Source organism: Lonchura striata, chromosome 18 (assembly GCF_046129695.1).
Source record: "Lonchura striata isolate bLonStr1 chromosome 18, bLonStr1.mat, whole genome shotgun sequence".
NCBI lineage: Eukaryota > Metazoa > Chordata > Aves > Passeriformes > Estrildidae > Lonchura > Lonchura striata.
In genome coordinates this window covers 3,364,974-3,384,186 of record NC_134620.1, presented here as the reverse complement: position 1 = coordinate 3,384,186, position 19,213 = coordinate 3,364,974, and the positions used below count along the sequence as shown (strand labels likewise).

The window sequence follows — 19,213 nt, the reverse complement described above, 5'->3', positions numbered from 1 at the left end:
TTATGTGCTACTCTGTCCTCACTGGGGCCGTTTTTCACAGGGCAGTGCAGTTTTCCAGCTGGGAATGCCTCATTCCAGGCTGTCTGTGGACAGACACTGCACCAGTTTAACCAGTTCAGTTTGTCATGGATTTCAACAGCAGGAACTGCTTCTGCTCATGCTGAGGGTTTAAGAGACCTTTATAACTTTTCCTGTGATATAGAAACAAAACAAACTCACAAATCAGATGAAACTGGTTCAAGAAGTGTTTAAGGAGGATTTAAGGGAATTGCTTTAGCAATGGGCTTGGCTCACAGAGGAATTCCTGCCTGCCCGCTGTGAAGCAGGGGATGGGATTTCCCCTCTGCACTGACAGCCACCTGCTTTGGGGTGCTTTGCTGGAGTTTGCCTGGGTGCTGCCCCTCCTGGGCACAGCAGGCTGTGGGACAGCAGCCCTGGTCCCATCCCATGCTTTTTTGCCTGCTGAGAATTCTGCTGGAGGAGAGGAAGGAGCGTGGAACTCCTGGGCCAAGCCCTCCCTGGGGTAACCCAGCATTGCCGGTGCAGCCCGGAGTTCATGGCCAAAGGAGCAATCTGAGCAGGTGGCAGAGGAGCTGAGCAGCAGCCCACACCAGGCTGCTCTTTTACCTTGGAACATGGAATTCCAGGTTGTGCTGGGAGCTGTCTTGGCAGAGAACTGCTTTAAAAATTCATGAAGAGTTCCCTCCCAGCCTTGCTCCATGCAGACTATGAGCTCACAAAGCGAGCTCTGAAACCCGAGAGGGCTCTGTTTGTCCATCGGGAGAGCCCTCCCTGGCCCTCCCAGCTGACCCAACCCAGGGATTGCTGCTGCTGTGAGAAAACAAAAGGGCCAGAGGGGAACTGTGCTGGTTTCCTGCCCACAGGAGGGGACTGGGAATTGCCAGGGAGTTCACAGCACCCTTCCCTTTCCGTGCAAACACCAACCAGGGGAAAAGCAGATCTTGTAGAAAGGATAAAAACACTCCTTGTCAAAAAATGGAGGCGTTCAAGGATAGCAATTACACCACAAAATGTAAGGCTTTGACAAATCTGTACCCTCAATAAGGAACTCCAGTTCTGTACAGGGAATTCTGGCTACAAAACTCCAACGCTTCACCCTCGCTTCACGTGAAACATCCAGTTGGGAACTACAAAAGTGAAGCAAACCAGGAACAAGGCAGGATTTGGGGTACCACACCTGCTCTGGTTTCCACTTGGGAAGCACCATCGATGTGGCTGTTCCATGCTGGGCAGGACAAGTCTTTTAGCAATTTTTGCTGACTGTTTGGAGCTCCTGAGGAGAGCAATCCCCTGGAGCTCTGAGGTTTGGGAATTTTCACAGACAAGCCTGTCCACGGAGGGCTGGGACTGAGGGAGATCAGCCAGTCCCTGCACTGGGGCTGATCACAGATTTGGGGGTTCTCCTGAGGTGGGGAGGACAGAACTTCCTTTCCTTTTCCTTGGCTGTGCTGTTCCAAGGGAATTGAAAGACTGGGAGCAGCCTGAAGGCTGCAGCCCCCAACAGCCAGGGCAGCAGGAGAGCCAAGGGCAGTGCCAGCTGTGTGCACAGGGAAAATGGAATAATGCCTATTCCAGGTGAGAAATGTATTACATTCAGAGCTGACAAAGGTGAGGAATCTGTGGGAGAGCCTCTGAGGGATGTGACCCAGCTCTGGGGCTGTCCCAGGGCTGGGGAGGATGTGCAGGGCAGAGCTGCAGGGGCTGTCCCCTACAGCCAAGTGTCACATCCATGGCTCCTGTTCAAGTGGGACTTGTGCAATTCCACAGGCACAACTTCACTCCCACATTCCAGGGGTTTCCAGAAATTGGTATTTTTAAGGCTCTCCCCAGCACTGGCAGCACTGCTGGAACAAGCTGAGGCTCCTCCTTTTTTTAGAAGAATTTGTCCTTGTTTCTGTAGGAGACTGAGCTGGGAAGGGGTTCAGGATGCTGAGGATTACTGAGCATCAGGCCAAAAATGGCAGGAAAATGTTTCACTGGCCCCTGTGGCTCTGAGACCACCCAAGGGACATGGACAGACAAACTACACAGAGCTACAGCACCCCTCCCAACACTGCACATCACCTAAGGCAGGGCAAGGTTCTTCACTAGGAACAATCTGCTCTTCCAGCAGAGCCCTTGCTGCTGTTTGGGAATGGACTTGGATCAATATCAGCCAGGAAAATGTGTGCAGGGGCTCAAAACACTGTGGTGAATATTTGATAAAGGGAGAATTTCGCTTTCAGATTGCTTAGAAACATTTCTCCTGCAGCAGTGGAAAATGCAGGGTCTGACTGGACACAGAGGCCACTCGGCTTCTTCCTGGGCTGGGGGAGGGGTGGGAAGTATTTTTAAAAGACAAGGAGCCGAATTTCCTTCAGAAATTGGGTTCTAACATTCCTTTATGCCTTTGAAAATGCCCTCCCTGCCATAGCAGGGTCAATTTTCTGGCGCAAATATCTAAAGGTAGGAAAAATGTTTCAAAAAAACTGTGCACAGGTTGCTGTATGTGGAAGGTACCCGAAATCTGACAGGTAGTTTTGGCTGCAAGGAAAAAAGTGCTCAGTACCAGACTGAAAAAAAGCCCTTTGACTTCTAAGGCCAAGTTCTCCTGTTATCCCCTGCTCTAGTGATCAGTCTGGATAAGAGTTCTCTTCCCTGGTTCATGGGATGTGGGACTGAATAAATCACCATGCAGGAGAATTCCCAGCTCTGGAGCTGCAGAAAGTGCTGCTCTAGCAGCCTCTGATGTGCACACTGCAGTGGAAAGGGCCCTGTGTCCTTTCCACCTCAGTGCCTGCTGCTTCCCAAGCTCCACACTGTCAAAAGAAAAAGAACTGCTCCAAAGAAAAGGAGTTTTATAAAGTTCTGGGGTAGATTATTTGTTTTGTCTTAGTTTCTGCAGAGATTGAAAGAAAGAAAAAAAAAATAGCACCTTCTCAACAAGTCTTATTTTTTGCTATCTTGTGTATAAATATCAATAACCAAAATAGATCTTTCCTTGTCCCACGTTTCAGAACATCCTCTTGGGGAAACCGTAGCACCACAGAGAGGCAGTTTAGCCCCGGACAAATATTAAATGTAGCACCAGAGAAACTAAAGTCATAGGAAAGCTGCTCTCCCCTGGTGCCAGAGCATGAATATTTACACACACAAACTGCTGTCCGAGCTGCTCCGCACCCGCTCCCCGCCACGCCTGGGCCGTGCCCGCGCTGCAGCACGTTTGGAATTCTCAGGATTACTAATCTGGGTGTAGAGATTCCTCCTCATCCTGCTGCACAAATGGGCCAGCAGGGCAGCGGGTGGTGTCCGGCAGGCCAGCAGCAGTGCCCAGGCTCGGCCTGCAGGAGCAGGGCTGCTCACAGCAGCGATCTACAGGGAATGTCGCTTACGCTCTCGACAAGGCATGCACGCGTCCACGTCTGCATACACAGGGGTTACATTCTTCTATATATAAGCAGGTTTTGTGTCTCTGGTTTGCTGCTGGGCCCTTGAACAGCTCCTTCCGGGCAAATCCTCCTTCTCACGTCGCCCAAAGCACTTCCAGCATCTCCCACTTCTTCCTTTCTCTCCACTCTTCACAGCTGCTGCTCAGGCTCTGGATTCCCTGGAGGAAAAGGGGAAACAATTTTCTCCAAGGGCACAGGGTTTGCTCCAGCCTAAGAAAGAAAAAAAATGGGGTTGGGTGTTAATTATGTTGATGCATTGGGTACAATAAAAGCTTCTTTTAAATTTATGCTTGAACCCTCCTACTAAATTTATGGACAAGAAGAGGAGTGGAGTTTATGGGGAAGAGAGTTTGTGGCTCAGAGAGGAAATGATGCCTTTGGCCCTGGGTACTGCAGATTTCTGGGAGCTCTCCCCCTTGCAAGGCTCCTTTTGGGTGCTCCATCTCCATTTACACCACATTAACAAAAATGTGAACTTTTAGGGAAAACATTAAATTTGTTCCAGGTAGGCAGTGGGGTGCACAGAGTATCACAGGAGACTGCAAGAACTCACTCATTCCTGCCTCTGCCACTGATTAGATTTGTGGCCTTGGGCAAACACTGCTTTCAGTTCTGCTGGAAAATGAGGGCACTAATAACTTCTTTGCCTCACAGGTGGGCTGCGAGCCTTAATTAATAAAGTGCTCAGTGAAAGGCACCCATCTAAGTGCAAATTAGCAGGAGAGGTGCCCGAGGGGCATCTGCGCTGAAATTCCCATTTCCCAGCGTTTGTCCCCCAGATTGGTGATGGCAGCCCCGGCTGGGGCAGATGCCGTGGATATCTCGTTGGCAGGCTGTGACAATGAGAGATCCCAGAAAAACCCGCACGGAGAAATCTCCACCGGCCGCTGGGACGAGGTGATTTCACCGCTGGGAGAGGGGCAGTCGCTGACGGTGCAACTGCAGCAGCAATGAAGTCACAGCCTCATTAGGGCTGGCCAGCGGCTCCGGGGCAGATGCTGAGCTGCCTCACTCCGCATCCCTCCCCTTCCTCCATCCTGCCCTGCTCACGCCAGCGGGAAGGTAGCAGGAGGCAGCCTTGGGATGGGCTGAACCTCCAGGGAAGAGGGGAGCTGTGGTGCTGCCACGGACCCTGAGCAGAATCACAGAGTATCCCGAGTGGGAAGGGATCCACAGGGATCATCAGTCCAGCCCAGCAATCCCACCCTGTGCCTGAGAGCAAAGGCAGCCTTGGGGCTGTGACCTTTCCCTGTTCCAGCCACCTGGAATGTCTCTGGTTCCTCGGCAGGAGACTGAGCCACGTCTGCTTTATCCCAGTTCCTGCCAGCTGCCCACAGGATGTGGCAATTCCAGCCTCTGCCCTCATTCCCAGCCTTGCTTTCTCCTTTCAAGGAATCGGAAGCAACAGTGGGAATGGCTGGAAGGAGGAAGGCCGGGATGAAGCACATTTCCACTCTGGCTGTGATCGAGGCTGTCAGCCAGCCCCATCCCAGGGCTGCTGCACCTCCATGCTCTGTCTCCCACATCCCACCTGCCCTCTGGAAGTGCTGGAGCATCCCAAAGTGCTTTAGCAGAGCTGCCTGGCTTTTCTGGCAGAAGGTAAATAGGAGAGGTGTTTGCTGTGTGGAGAGGGACAAACACAGCTACACAAAACCAGCAGCTGGGCAATGAAGAGCTGCCAGGGATAGCCCAGGGCTTGGAATGGGCCCCTGCTCAGTCTTGCTGCTTCCCTGTGCTCAGGGACAAGCACACAGCACCATGGGATTCTCCAGACCTGGGAAACATCACCAGCAGGGGATTTGGATACCTCACTCCCCACACAAATGGCAGAATTCCCCAGAGCAGGGCACAGCTGGGGCTGTGAGCGTGGCACTGGATAAAGCAGGAGGATGTGGCTGCCTCCACTCCAAGAGGTGAGGTATTTACTCAAGTTACACTGGAATAAAGAATTCAGGAGTTGATTAAAGGATTTCCTCCACAGCAAAACCATTTAATCCTTATTTATTATTTCTCCTGTAGCAGCACTTCCAACTGCCAATCTCTGAACCTTTGTCCTGCTGTGCCACCATGGTTGGCAACAGATCATCTGTGGTGTCACTGTATTTTACAAACTGTCTCTCTGTGTCACTTAACGTATAGAAAATCGATAAAAACCTGTAAAAGTTGATAAATCCTTGAACATCTTGAACTCTAAGCGATAAATCTGCTCCAGGGCAGGCAAAGAGCTCAGCACAATGTTTATGCATCTCACAAGTCCCATTCTAAGGGCTTAAATGGCTCTTAAGTTTTGCATCAGCCTCGTGCTGGCCTTCTGCAGAAAGGTGAATTTCATGGAAAGAATAGAAGAGAACCCCAGAATTCTGGCCCTGAGCCCATCTCTCAATAAACCAATTTTGAGTATCCTAGGCTGTGTTAAAGCCATTTCTGGGTGCATATTGGCTGCATTGCCAGTATCTGACTCATTAATGGAATATACTTTGAGCCAATTCTGATCTCATTTACAGCACCGTAAATCCAGGGCAACCCAATTGACTCCAGTGGAGTTACTCCAAATTTCCCACAATAGGCACTCAGCAGACAGAGCAAAATTTGGTACTCTGGGTCTGAAAAAGGCTGAGCAAAGCCAAACTACATCCCATTTGTACTGGGGTGGATAGTAAGTTGGAAAGAGAACCAGCATATCCCTTCTGTAGAGCTGCTGAAAAATTGATTATTTTATGTGCCATTCTTAAAAGGCTGAAACTTTGGGGGAAACTGTCCACAACATTTTCATTTCCTTATAAAATAAAAGGAATTATGGCTGAGTGCCTATATGAAAAGTGCAGTGTCTATTGGAAACATGGATGGGAACGATAAGAAAAAAATTCACTTCCTCTGAGATTGTTTCATGGGAACTGACATTCCCTTTGGTGATGTATCCCTCTGTGCCTGGGCATTTAGGGAGAGACAGATTTTGCTCAGAAAGTTGCTCTCAACCATTGCACAAATGAAGCTATAAGGTTATGAGACAACAAATGGCTTTGGTTACAAAACCACCTCAGCCAACCTCGCCACATCCCGGTACTTTAACACACACAGGCAGCTCCACTTCCCAATTATCTGGAATTCCCCAGCCTTATCCCACAGCTTTACAAAAAAAAACCCCCCCAAAAAAAAAACCAAGCTGCTTTTCTCCTGGATGCTGAGCGGGATGGGCATGAAACGACTCAGGTAGGGGGTCCTGTGTCTCTTAGCACTGCTCTGATTTTTATTTAGGGAGGGGAGGAGAAGCCCCCTTTAGGCAGCACCTGCACGAAGCCAGAGCAGAGTTTGAGCTGCCGGCTCTGGCAGCAGCTGGAAAAAGGAGTTCTGCTCACGGCTACTGTGTCAGCATGGAACTGCTCCGTTTGAATGGATTACAGGGGCCACTCGCTTGGCACGCGTCCCACTGCTAATAAACAAAATAACAGTTATTGATATATTGAAAGGGAAAAATATATCCCAGGGCTTGGATCGCTGAGGGCACGCTGGAGGCAGGGACTAAACGAGGCACAATCGCTTCCTGCTCGCACAGCAGCAGCTTAATGAGCGAACAAGGGCTGGGCAAAAGCCCTGTCAAATTCCCAAGCAGCCCCATGCGTGTACGCTCACACTTCATTAGCATCTCCGCGGGAGATGGAAGGGCAACTTGGAAGACCAAAAAACAATTAGGAGGGGGTTCAAGAGTGCTAGGGACGAACCGCGAAGAATGGTGTGTCCGGGAGATCTTTGCACAAGAAGAGCAAGGAAGCCAGAGAGTAAAAAAGCACATTTGGGCTCCAATCCTCCCACAAAGACTGTCCTGCCTGGCCCCAGTCCACCCCTGGAATGAGCCATTCCTGGGCTGCTGTTTGTTTGTGCAAACTCTGATGTTTGTTTATCGGGAGAATTCATGTTGGAGGTTTTCTTTCTTCCATTTAACTGTGAGGCTGAGGTGAGGGTGGCAGGGGACCTTTGGCTTTTTTGAGCAGGATGCTTGCCATTGGGAAGGGCTGGCTTCTTCCTGATCCAGGAGGATAAACAACAGCCTGCCTCTTTGTGTGAGGGACACGCACGGGGTGCACGAGGCTGGATGTTTGTCCTGGTGCAGAACCAGCTCTCTGCATCTCCACTGCCTCTGGTCCTTCGTTTGCTCTGCTCTCCTGCACAGCTCAGTGGGACACCTCCAGAAATCTTATCAACCCGGTTTTAATACAGATAATTAACTGCACTGAGACTTTGGACAGAGTGGCTCTGCATGAACCTCGCAGCAAACAGTGGGGGGAATTCCTGGCAACACAGTGGGCAAGGAACCAGGCTGGTGGAGCTGGCAGGGACAAGTAGGGTTTGATTTTAATACACTGCCACTCCTGAACCAACAGAGCGAAATACAAGTGACATTGTACGCCAAACTGGCACCTGACAACTATACTTCATGCCCTGGTTGGATGTTTCAAGGTGATGTCAGATTACATATTACTAAACTACCAGTTGCAAAGCATCCCTCCCCAGATGGGTCTGCAGATGCAAGTTGGTCACACGCAGTGGCCCTAATCCTGCTCTCACTGCCATCACCCAGGGCTGTGAGAGCAGGAGGGGTTCCCTGGAGCACGGGATTATTCCCTGAGCTGCGCTGCTGTGTGAAGCCCCATGGAGCTGAGGGAACAAGCACCAACCTCAGAAGCCGTGCGTACGCACACAGCAGCCAACGCTGCTGCCTCTTGAAAAAGCAGGAGGGGAACTCGAGGAATAACCCAAACTGAAACTGGCCTTTTCCTCTTTTCTCCATTCCTTCTGCAACCACCAGATCACGAGACAAAGGCTGACTCTGCAGGGCACTCATTAACTGTTCAAGTTGCTCTCCTCTTACCAGCCTTTCCATGAAATCCCAAGATCACAAGTGATTAGAGGCTGGACTTCCCAGCTTGTTGCAGGACAATGTTATTGTCACTGCAGAGTTCTCTGAGGATGGCAGAAAGATGCCTGTTTTGTTTAGAATTGCTCTGCTGAGGTAATCAAACACTGTCTTACCTCATCTCCAAGGCTAACCGAGCTCACTGCACTGTCACTGGGGCTCTGAGACACTGCAGACTGTCAGAAACCTCCACTGGTGGAAGCAAATTACTGCTCAGGATGAAAAGATTATTAATGGCCAGAATAACTGAGGAACTGAGGTGCAGATGACACAGTTAATTATTCTGGGCTTGCATTGTATTTTCATCTGCAGCTTGGTCACTTGTGCCTTAGCAGCCTGGCAGGAGTGGGACAGGTTGCACACAGGGACAGCCAGGAGTGTCACCAGCCTGTTCATCTCAGCCTTTATCCCTGAAACTGCTTCCCATCACACACCAGGAGCTCCTTTTCAGCCTTACATGTGTATTTGTGTCCAGGAGCATTTGGAGGCGGCTCAACACTGTCTGTGGCAGCCTTTGAAGCCAGGGGCAGGACGGTGCTGCCCATAGAATTCGCCTCGGAGGCACCCGGGATAAGCTTGGCTTTTCCACAGCCTCTCATGAAAGCCATTTATAAGCAACTGGTGGGCAGAAATGGAAGTGAGGACTCCAGGACCAACAGCAGAAGAGATTGGGGGGAAAAGAATAGTGTCTGCCCGATAAACCTTCACAAAAATTACTACTCCAAACAGCTTTGGCCTCGTGGGATTGCCAGCAAGTCTGGACTGTGTGTGTGCACGGATCACCAGGGCCAGCTGACAGGCTCCCTCTGCCAGCCCTGTTCACCTGCCACCTTCTCTGCTTGGGACAGAGTCCCAGACTGGGCAGGGAGGAATTTCCCTGGCTTGTCAGAAAGAAAAGGACATTTGAGACATTAGATAAGGGAGATCACTGCCGTTCCCCCTTGGATTTCAGCTCTGTTTGTGCTCAGAGAGGCCAGCAAGGCAGACGGATGGGTTTGCTTCCAAACACAGGAACCAAACTTGCCACAAACTGATGGGGAGGGAGAGATGTGTTTGCTCTGCTCCTGACCGCAGTCCCACAGCACTGACACCACCTCTGAGGCACCATCCAGTGCTTGCTTTTATAGAAATTGAGGCTTCAATTCATCAAAACCCCACAGTTCTCCTCTGTTTTTGTTTCAAAGAAAGCTTTCCAAAGGTAACCAGCAGAGCCTCCCACCAGACGCAGCAGTTGTGGCTCAGATGGATGACAACAATGCCCCCCCACAGTGTGCACACACGCAGTGCAAACAACCAGACCTGCTGGAAAACCTCATTTTTAAACTCTCTGATAACCTGACTTCCCCTCCACACTACCCCATCCAAGCTGGTGGGATACCAGTGCACGCTGAAAGTTAGACATGCATTGAAATTGTTTCCTGAACACAGACGGACACTGGGGGGTGTTTATGATGCAATTCACAGCACCCAAAAGAGGAGCCTGTGCTCCTTAGGTCTGTGGTGACAAATCCACGACCCAAAGAACACTACAGAGCATCCAAAATCCCTGAGGTGACCCCACATATGCTTCGTATCCCTGAGTGCTCCCAGGACTGAGGGTGCAGAGCTGTCCCCACAAGCCCCGGAGCTGTCACCACGACGACAACAACGAAGATTACAGGACCAGGCATGTCCTGGCTCCCTGCTGCTCGTTTGCTCAGTGGCTCTGGAACACAGAACCAGCAGTAACTGGGCTTGGGTGCTTTTCTGGGCCAGTGGCTTGGGACCCCCCCCCGGGGAGAACCCCCAACACTGGGGGGGCATTGTCCAAAATACAGAGCCGATGTCCCAGCTGCCCCACTGGAAAGTCCAGCGGGGACATTCCACCACCCAGTGACCTCAGCGATGGGTGCCCACAGCACCCGCGTGTCTAAAGCCCACCAGGGAATGACAGGACACAGGGAAAGTTCTTCCACGCAAAAAAGGGCTGGAGGTTTGGCAGGCACGGGTGTGCGGGGCATCCTGCAGCTCTCGGGACCGGCAGCCGGGGCAACACGGGACCTGCTCGGCTCCCCCTGAGCTGCCCCGCGCTGCTGCCGTGCATGGAGCTCAAACTGCCCCACGAGAGCACGGGTGGGGCGGGCGGAGGGGAGCCACGGCGGTGGAAGCCGTGAAAAGTTCGGGGAAGAGGAAACAGGGCGTTTGAGGGAGTCCTGGGAAAGGGGGAGAGAACAGAGGGAAAGTGGGGACGGAGAGGACAGTGGGGAGAGGTGAGAGCGACAGGTCGGTGCGACCTGGCACCGGCAGTCCAAGGAGAGGAAGAGAGAGGGGAGAGGAAGAGGGATAGGAAAGGGAGAGCGATCGGTGCGAGCCGGCAGCACGAGCAGCCCGTGGCTCGGCGCGCTGCCGCGCTCAGCCCCGCGGCCCGGCGAGGCGCGGGTACCGCGGACAGCGCGCTCCGCCGGGCCGGACCGAGCCGAGCCCCGCGCCCGCTGCCGTCCCGACCCCGCGCCCGGCCCGGCCCCGCCGGCCGCCCCGTCCCGCGCCCACCTGTTGCGCGTCCCGCCTGCTCCCCGCTCCGTCCAGCGCCCCTCTCCCTAGAGGCTCCTCCTGCGGATCAGCCAGGCCAGCGCGGCCGCGGGCGTGAGCGCGCAGAGCAGCCCCGCCACGGCGGCCAGGCGGCGGGCGGCCGAGGGGCCGCGGCCCCGCGCCTTGCGCCGCTGCTCCAGCTCATCGCCCAGGCGGCGCAGGCGGGCGGCGACCCGGCGGGCGGCGGCCTCGGGCCGGGCGGCGCGGCCGGGGCCGCAGGGGCTGCAGGGCGCGGGGGGGCCGCGCAGCGCGCACGGGCACATGGCTGCGTCCGCTCGCCGCCGAGCCCGCCGAGTGTGCGGCGGGCGGGACGCGGGCGGGACACGGGGGGGACGGGGGGTTACATCATCCCCCGCGGGGCGGTGCTCGGCCGCGGGCGGAGAGGGGGGAGCGAGGAGACGGCGCGGGGGTGGGCGGCAGGGGGACAGCGGTGGGGCGGTGGGACGGTCTGGGGTCCGGCGGAGGGATGGGAGGGAGAGTGGGGATGGAGGGACAGCAACAGGGATGCAGGTGATGGTGTGGGGATAGAAGGACATGGGGGGGACTGGGGGGAACAGTGCTGGTGTGGTGGGACATTCTGGTATCCAGGGATGGGTGGGAGTTCGGTGGGACAATATGGGAATGGATGGGTGGATGGATGGATGGATGGATGGATGGATGGATGGATGGATGGATGGACGGACGGACAGTGTTGGGACGGAGGGTACAGCACGGGGATGCAGGGACACGGGATGGAATGACAGTGTGGGACTGGGAGTGGAGAGAACAGTGCTTGTGTGGTGGAAGAGTCTGGTATGCAGGGTGGGAGTTCGATGGGACAGCATAGGAATGCGAGGACAGCATGAGGATGGAGGAACAGTGTGGGACAGAGAGGACAGTGGGGAAGGTTGGACAGAGTGGGTCATTGTGGGGATGGAGGGACAATTTGGGGATAGAGAGGACAGTGTGGAATAGAGGGGACAGCGTGGGGACAGAGGGACAGTTTGGGGATAGAGGGGAAGTGTGAGGAAGGTGGGACAGTGTGGGATAGAGGACGGAGGACAGTGTGGAGGGACAGTGTGGGAACTGTGGGGATAGAGGAGACACTGGGGATAGAGAGGACAGGATGGGGGACAATGTGGGGATAGAGGGGACAGAGGGGATGGCGTGGGGATAGAGGGACAGTGCGAGGCTGCAGATGACTGTGGGCTGGAGGAGGGGACAGCGAGGAGATGCAGGGGGGCAGTGAGGGGATTACACAGAGCTGGAGCCGATTTCATCACCCACAGCATTACGGATTCGGATCACATTTCGGGTGGCCGAGGCAGGAGCGCGCAGCCCCCGGCACTGACCCGCGGGCCTCCCCGGCTGCCAGGGCATGGGAGCAGGGCTGGCACCCCCGGGCAGGGCTCCCTGCACCCACCAGCCCTGGGATGGACACGGGGGGCTCCCCGTGGGTCAGGAATCACCCCAAACTGGCCCTGTTTCCCCCCGGCTTTGCAGAGAAGCTGCTGCGAACCTCCTGGCAGATCATCCCAGCCCATCCACCCTCCCTGGAGCAGCCCCACACCCTGCTGCAGGGGCAGATCCTGGTCTGCAATCCCAGCACTGGCGGGGCTCACCAGCACGTGCACCCCAGGGAGACACCTCCTCTAGGTCCCTGCAAGTGATTGTTTTGTAGGGAAAACAAGTCACAGAATCACAGACTGGTTTGGGCTGGACAGGATATTGAACTTCATGCCATCCCACCCCTCCCATGGCAGGAACACCTTTCACTGTCCCAGGCTGCTCCAAGCCCCATCCAGCCTGGCCCTGGGCACTGCCAGGGATCCAGGGGCAGCCACAGCTGCTCTGGGCACTCTGTGCCAGGGCCTGCCCACCCTCACAGGGAACAATTCCCAATTCCCAATATCCCATCCAGCCCTGCCTCTGGCACTGGGAAGCCATTCCCTGTGTCCTGTCCCTCCATCCCTTGTCCCCAGTCCCTCTCCAGCTCTCCTGGAGCCCCTTCAGGCCCTGGAAGGGCTCTGAGCTCTCCCTGGAGCTTCTCCTCTCCAGGTGAGCACCCCCAGCTCTCCCAGCCTGGCTCCAGAGCAGAGGGGCTCCAGCCCTTGCAGCATCTCCTCCTCTGGTCTCACTCCAGCAGCTCCAGGTTCTGCTGATGTTGGGGACCCCCCAGCCAGGGGCAGCTCTGCAGGTGGGGTCTCACCTGAGCAGGGCAGAGGGGCAGAATCTCCCCCTCCTTTCCTGCTGCCCACACTGGGGGCTCAGCCCAGGGCAGGAGGGGTTTGGGGTCCAGCACAGAGGCCAAGGCAAGGCCAGCCTTCACCCACCTGTCCTTTTTGCAGGATTTATACGTACAGGAGCTCCTCCCCTAAATGAGGTAGTTTGGGTTCTTCTTGGACCACTGTTCATGTTCATTAAGTTGGGTTTTATAAACAGCAACCAGCTGTAGAGAAGAGGAAGCATCAAGTGGCCAGTGAGGAAGGCAGAGGTGGACACCAGGGTGGGGGTAATTGCACAAGCTGCTGCTGACAGCATGGGCTGTGTTTTACAGTCAGTTCTAGAAGGATCAGCTGTTTGACTTACACCAACACATCACTTAGCTGCTCTACTTCATTGCGGGCTCCTCAGGAATCATTCTGGTGACTTGAGTACTCATGGCCTCTTTGCTTCCTGGGCAGCTGGACTGGCTGAAGTGGCAGAAGTTTGCAGCTGCGGTTCAGCATCATTTGAACACAGCCTTAGAGCACCAAGGTGCATTGATTGTGGAGAGGAGCTGAGCCAACTTCGTGTCCTCCCCAAAACGCCATCAAAGTGGCAGCTCTCGGGCTGTGGTGGCTGCAGGAGGTGGGTGTGATTCAAGCAGCAGAACACCATCCCAGCAGGTGTGGTGGGCACAGCAGCGGTGGGGGAAACCTGCCCGGGGGTGCCAGCCCTGCCCACCTGCTCAGCTTCAGACGTGCCCAAGAGAAAGGGGAAAATGGCCTCTGAGAGGTACATTGATCACTCAGAGCAGCCACTTCCACGGGCAACAACCCTCCCATGAGACCAGCCATGGCTGTGAGAGGGATGAGGGCTCCCAGTGGGGCCGGCCATGGCTGAGGGTTCCCAGTGGGGCTCTGGGTGCCCAGTGGAACCCAGCCCTGTCCTGGCCATGGCTGTGAGGACTCCCAGTGAGACCCTGCCCTGTCCTGGCCATGGCTGTGAGGGGGCTGAGGGCTCCCAGTGAGACCCTGCCCTGTCCCAGCCATGGCTGAGGGGGCTGAGGGCTCCCAGTGAGACCCTGCCCTGTCCTGGCCATGGCTGTGAAGGGGCTGAGGGCTCCCAGTGAGACCCTGCCCTGTCCTGGCCATGGCTGTGAAGGGGCTGAGGGCTCCCAGTGAGACCCTGCCCTGTCCTGGCCATGGCTGTGAGGGAGATGAGGGATCCCAGCGGGGCTCTGGATGCCCAACGCGACCCTGCCCTGTCCTGGCCATGGCTGTGAGGGGGCTGAGGGCTCCCAGTGAGACCCTGCCCCATCCCCGGCCATGGCTGTGAGGGGGCTGAGGGCTCCCAGAGGGACCCTGCCCTGTCCTGGCCATGGCTGTGAGGGGGCTGAGGGCTCCCAGAGGGACCCTGCCCCATCCCCGGCCATGGCTGTGAGGGGGCTGAGGGCTCCCAGAGGGACCCTGCCCTGTCCTGGCCATGGCTGTGAGGGGGCTGAGGGCTCCCAGCGGGACCCTGCCCCATCCCCGGCCATGGCTGTGAGGGGGCTGAGGGCTCCCAGTGAAACCCTGCCCCATCCCCGGCCATGGCTGTGAGGGGGCTGAGGGCTCCCAGTGAAACCCTGCCCCATCCCCGGCCATGGCTGTGAGGGGGCTGAGGGCTCCCAGCGGGGCCCGGAGCCCAGACCGACCCCGCCATCGCCGCAGCCTCGCTCGGCCCCCGCCGCTCTCCAGAGCCAGGCCGGGCCCTGAGGCCGCCATCGCCGCCCTCGTTGTGGAGATCACAAAACGACGGCCCCGGCCCCAGCACCGGCTCGTTCCCGGGCACCGGCCGCGCTCCCGGCGGCGGCGGAACCTTGTGGCGGCGGAACGCGCGGGCGCGGGGCGCGGTTTCCGTGCCGCGCCGGGCCGGCCCCGCCGCCATGGCCGCGGTGCCGGCGGAGCGGGAGCGGCCCCGGCGGCAGGAGGAGCGGGCCGGGGCCGCGAAGCGGCGGCGGCGGGAGGAGCCCCCTCAGGAGCCAGCGGAGAGGCCGGGGGACGCCCCGCGGGAGGCCCCGGCCGAGCCCGAGTACCTGGCGCTGGCCCGCAGGCTGCTGGCCGGCGGCGTCCCGGCCCGCCGCAGCCCGCCGCCCGCCCGGCCCGCCGCGGAGCCCGCGGGGGACGGAGCCGGAGATGGGGACGATCTGCTGGGACAGCTGATCCGAGACCTGGTAGGGCTGCGCGGGCCGGGGCGGCCCCGGGGCCGTGCCGGGGACAGGCCGGGCCCCGGCGGGCAGGGCGGGCGCGGGGCCGGTGCCGGGGCACGGAGAGGGGCTCGGCTGAGGGGCGGCGAGCGAAGGGGAGTTGGATTTGTGTTCCTGCGTGCTTGATTATAACCTCAGCTTCTGAATATAGGTCCTTTTTAACCTTTAACTTTTTTAACCCTTCCGAATCTGCTTGTCCTGTGTAATGGCACAGGGTGGGATTGTTGGGGTGTCCTGTGCAGGGTCGGGAGTTGGGCTCGGTGATCTTCGAGGGTCCCTTCTAACTCGACATATGCTGTGACTCTATGAAATAATATTTTTTTTCCTCTTAAGATTTTTGTTGTTTACCCAGGCAGTTTGATGCGGGTGCAGTAATTAAGGATATCCTGCCTTATGACACAGCAGCGTAGTAAGAAAACAAGCTTTAATTCTAAATAAAGGAGTTAATTTGGAAATAGTCTTAAATACAGTTCTGAACCACATAAAAGTTATTTTGGTAAATCCTCTAAATGCCATAGAGATGTTATTTACAGTATAGGAAAACTAGGGGGGAAACCCATTTTCTTGTTTCTCACTAACCTCACTATGACTAATTACTCTTTGCTTAAAAAAATTAAAAGGAACAGATTAAATTTCTGTCTGCAAGGCACAAATTAATCCATTTTACAGAATTAGTGCTCCATTAGCACACAGGAGCCCGAATCTGTCTCAGAGGGGCTGGTTGTATATGAGTTTTGGACTCATTCCAGTAGACTTTTAGACAGACTGGTGCTGACTTAACATCCTTGCTTCCTTGTGCTGAGGACAAGCTGCAGGAACTTTTGGGGGTGTGGGAAGACCCGGCTCTGCCCCTAATGTTAGGATTGCATTGGAATGGAATCAGTATGACTTTGTGCTCAAATCGGGATCATCCCCTCCCTGCTGGCACTTTACTAACCCCCATTTCTTTGCTTCTTTGTAGGTTTCTTCTACAGCTACTCTTCATTTAAACTTGCACCCTTTGCAGCGCCAAAGCAGAAAAAAAAGGCACTTCTGGGTTTATTTGAAGCAGGGTATAAATCTTCTTGCAGCTCGGTTTATAGAAAGCCTATGTAGTTGTTTTTTGCTCTTTTTCCCTCCTTTCCTCGAGAGCACCGTCGGTGTCGAGCCTTGTGTCGGCACCGCTGTGCCTGCAGCCCTCAGTCCTTGCAGTGAGCCCTCTGTGGGCATCCAGCCAGCCCGGGATCTGCTGCTTGGACACGAGTCAAGCCCAGTTTGGAAGCAGCACATCCGCGGTGCTGCCGTGCCTGAGCTCGTAAGCCTGGAGCTAACAATCCTTGCCCAGTGGCTCCTGTGATTTGTTTGGGCAGCCCGTGGCTCCGGAGCGCTTCCGCGGCTGCTGGAGCCGGGCGGGATCACATCTGGCCAGCTCGGAGCCTGCCGGCATGTGGCCGCCGAGAGGTTCCCGTTGTGTTTTCCTTGGGTGTCCCCGCTGGAGACGGGTGGGATTTACAGCACGCGAAAGCAAAACAGATCCTGCGGATCCGCGGCGGGGAGCAGAGCCGGCGGCCCCGGCACGGGGCAGGGAAAAGGAGCTGCTTGTGCAGGGAAATTGGGGATGAGGAGGGAGGCAGCAGCAGGGCTGGCTGCAGCTCCTGCTTTAACTAACTTCAGAACAAGTGGAAGGTTCCAGTGTGTGTGCAGTGATATTTTGTTGCTAAAAGACCTGATGGGGAACATTGCCCATGTTTGTGTTGTCTAAACACTTGCCTGGTGTAGAATATACTTTGGTTTAAAAACCACACCACCACATTATATTGGGATTTCCCTGAGTAACTGCTTTAAATAAACCCAGAATAGCCCCTCTATTCTACTTTGGTTCTGCAAATGGTCCAGATTTGAATGAGAAGCTATAGGAAAGACCAACAAAGAAACAAAGGTACCAGGGTTAGGGAAGAGACAAGAGATGATACCGAGCTTCTGAAGGCAAACAGTGGAGATGGGTTTTAACTGAGCAGCTGATTTTGTATGTGAGGATTGATGGACAATGATCAGGAACACCTGGAGGGGGAACAGAAACCAGAGGAAATACTGGAGAGCAAAACTTGTAACATAGAAATGGTCAGAATCAGCTGATTTAGCTCTTTCTCTATTAGAGAATATAAAAATTTTGAATATCCAGACAGGATAAGAGCAAAGATAAATCTTGTGATAACTGCAGAAAGAAGATGTAATAGTTATGTAATTAAACCAAACAAAATACATCTGGGAAAAAAAATCTGTGTATTGCATTTAGCTGTTAGCTTAAATGGATGGATTTAGCTTCATATTTTTGTTTGAGTTGTTCAATTAGTTAAAGGAGGAACAGTTCATATTAAAAAAAACATTTTTATATTAGTAATGAAAGAAACCAACATCATCTCCATTCAGTTTTATTTAAAATATTTGTTCATTTTCCCATCATATGGGATTGAAATCTTGCAGGTGAAATTAATAATGGGCATATGTCTTCAAAGTGATCATTTATTGGGCGTTTTTGGCACTTTAGCCAAACTTTTACTAGAACTTGTGTCTTGCCTTTCTCTGCCCCTTAAAGGGCCATGAAAAAAGGGAGGGGCAGAAAAACAGATGTTTTCATGGAGCTGTGGTGGCCCTGAGGACACACCATTCCTTCTCCATACATGGTAACTTCTCCTGCTGTCAAACTGTGTGTTAAACCAGCCTCACCAATTCTTTTCTCCTTTTTCCTTTCCAGAATGAAATCAATGAGGTTCCTTTTTTCGACGTGCAGCTGCCTTACGAGCTGGCGCTGAAGATATTCCAGTACCTGGGCAAGGCTGAGCTGGGAAGGTGTGCTCAGGTGAGTGCTGCTGGCAGTTTGCTGCTCTTAAAACTGGCAGAAATGGTGAAAAATCAGGCATCTCCATGTAGGCAAGTGGGGTGGTAGCCCAAGGAACTCAGCTGGTTGTGCTTTCTCTCACAGGAGACAGTTCCAAAGCTGGATACTGAAAATGAAATGGTACATGAGCTGGATTTACAGCTGCACTTGAGCAGAGTTAAATAAAACATCTGTGGCTTGGGCAGCAGCGAAGCTTTAAAACTGAAAATAAATAGTGCAAAGATATTTTGATTTGAGTGAGTGTTCTGAAACATTTTTGATTCAGGTCAGTGTCTTGCAGTATTTAGGACTCAGCACTTGGCAGTGGTAAGGGCATGGTAAGAGCTGCTTCTCTTCATTTCCAGCATGGGATTGAATCACAGACATTGCAGTAGTAACTTTTTGTCTGTAGTATTTCCATGTGAGGCTAAATTCTTAAATGACCCTAATTTCTTCCCCCTCGCTCTGCAAGGGATTTATATTTTTCTTTTCTGGTATTTTCAGATAATGCTCTCAGCAGTCTGTACTCGGGCGTGGTCCTTAATTTACATGTAGTTATAAACTGCCTGTCTCTTCCAGAACTTTACTGAAACACTCTCACCTCATTCTACTCACTTATTCAGCCAACACTGTTGGGCTTCTTTATTTCCTTTCTTCACCCACTGAATGATGAACCTCTTCTCTGAATGAGTCTTCAAAGCAAACTTAATTGACAAGTGCTGATTACCCTGTGAAATCAAGTAGATACAATTGTAGATACAATTCCAGTTTCTCCTGTGGCCACTGTTTAGGGTTCCAGGCTGGTGGTCATTAAGTCTTACATTCAGAGCACATCTTGCAACCTCACAAAAATCCAACCAAAACCATTCTTTGTGTTACAGACAGTTTAGGGCATGGTTTGAGTGGAAGAGAAAAACGTTAATGTGTGAAAACTGAGAAGTGACAGACAGGGTCTGTTGAGGATGGTAAACTAAACTAAAACAATCTGCAAATGGCCC

General features: G+C 54.0%; 1 protein-coding gene and 1 long non-coding RNA gene across 3 annotated transcripts in view; one reads left to right on the top strand and one right to left on the bottom strand.

Annotated features, from left to right (window-relative positions):
* Nucleotides 1-2,932: 2,932 nt before the first annotated feature.
* On the bottom strand, nucleotides 2,933-11,006 carry LOC110481246 (uncharacterized). Its single transcript, XR_002467232.1, has 2 exons — nucleotides 10,891-11,006; nucleotides 2,933-3,659 (listed from the first exon to the last, which is right to left on the bottom strand). It is a non-coding gene; the product is annotated as an uncharacterized LOC110481246 (long non-coding RNA).
* A 4,028-nt stretch (nucleotides 11,007-15,034) lies between these two features.
* Nucleotides 15,035-19,213, top strand: part of FBXW8 (F-box and WD repeat domain containing 8) — a 56,384-nt gene continuing 52,205 nt past the window's right edge. For both annotated transcript variants that reach the window (XR_013340920.1, XM_021549766.2), the window contains exons 1-2: nucleotides 15,035-15,325; nucleotides 18,093-18,197. Coding sequence is in view for 1 of the 2 variants with exons in the window: in XM_021549766.2 (XP_021405441.2) it covers nucleotides 15,038-15,325; nucleotides 18,093-18,197 (393 nt within the window). In the remaining variant the exon portion in view is untranslated. The remainder of the gene's footprint in view (nucleotides 15,326-18,092; nucleotides 18,198-19,213) is intronic.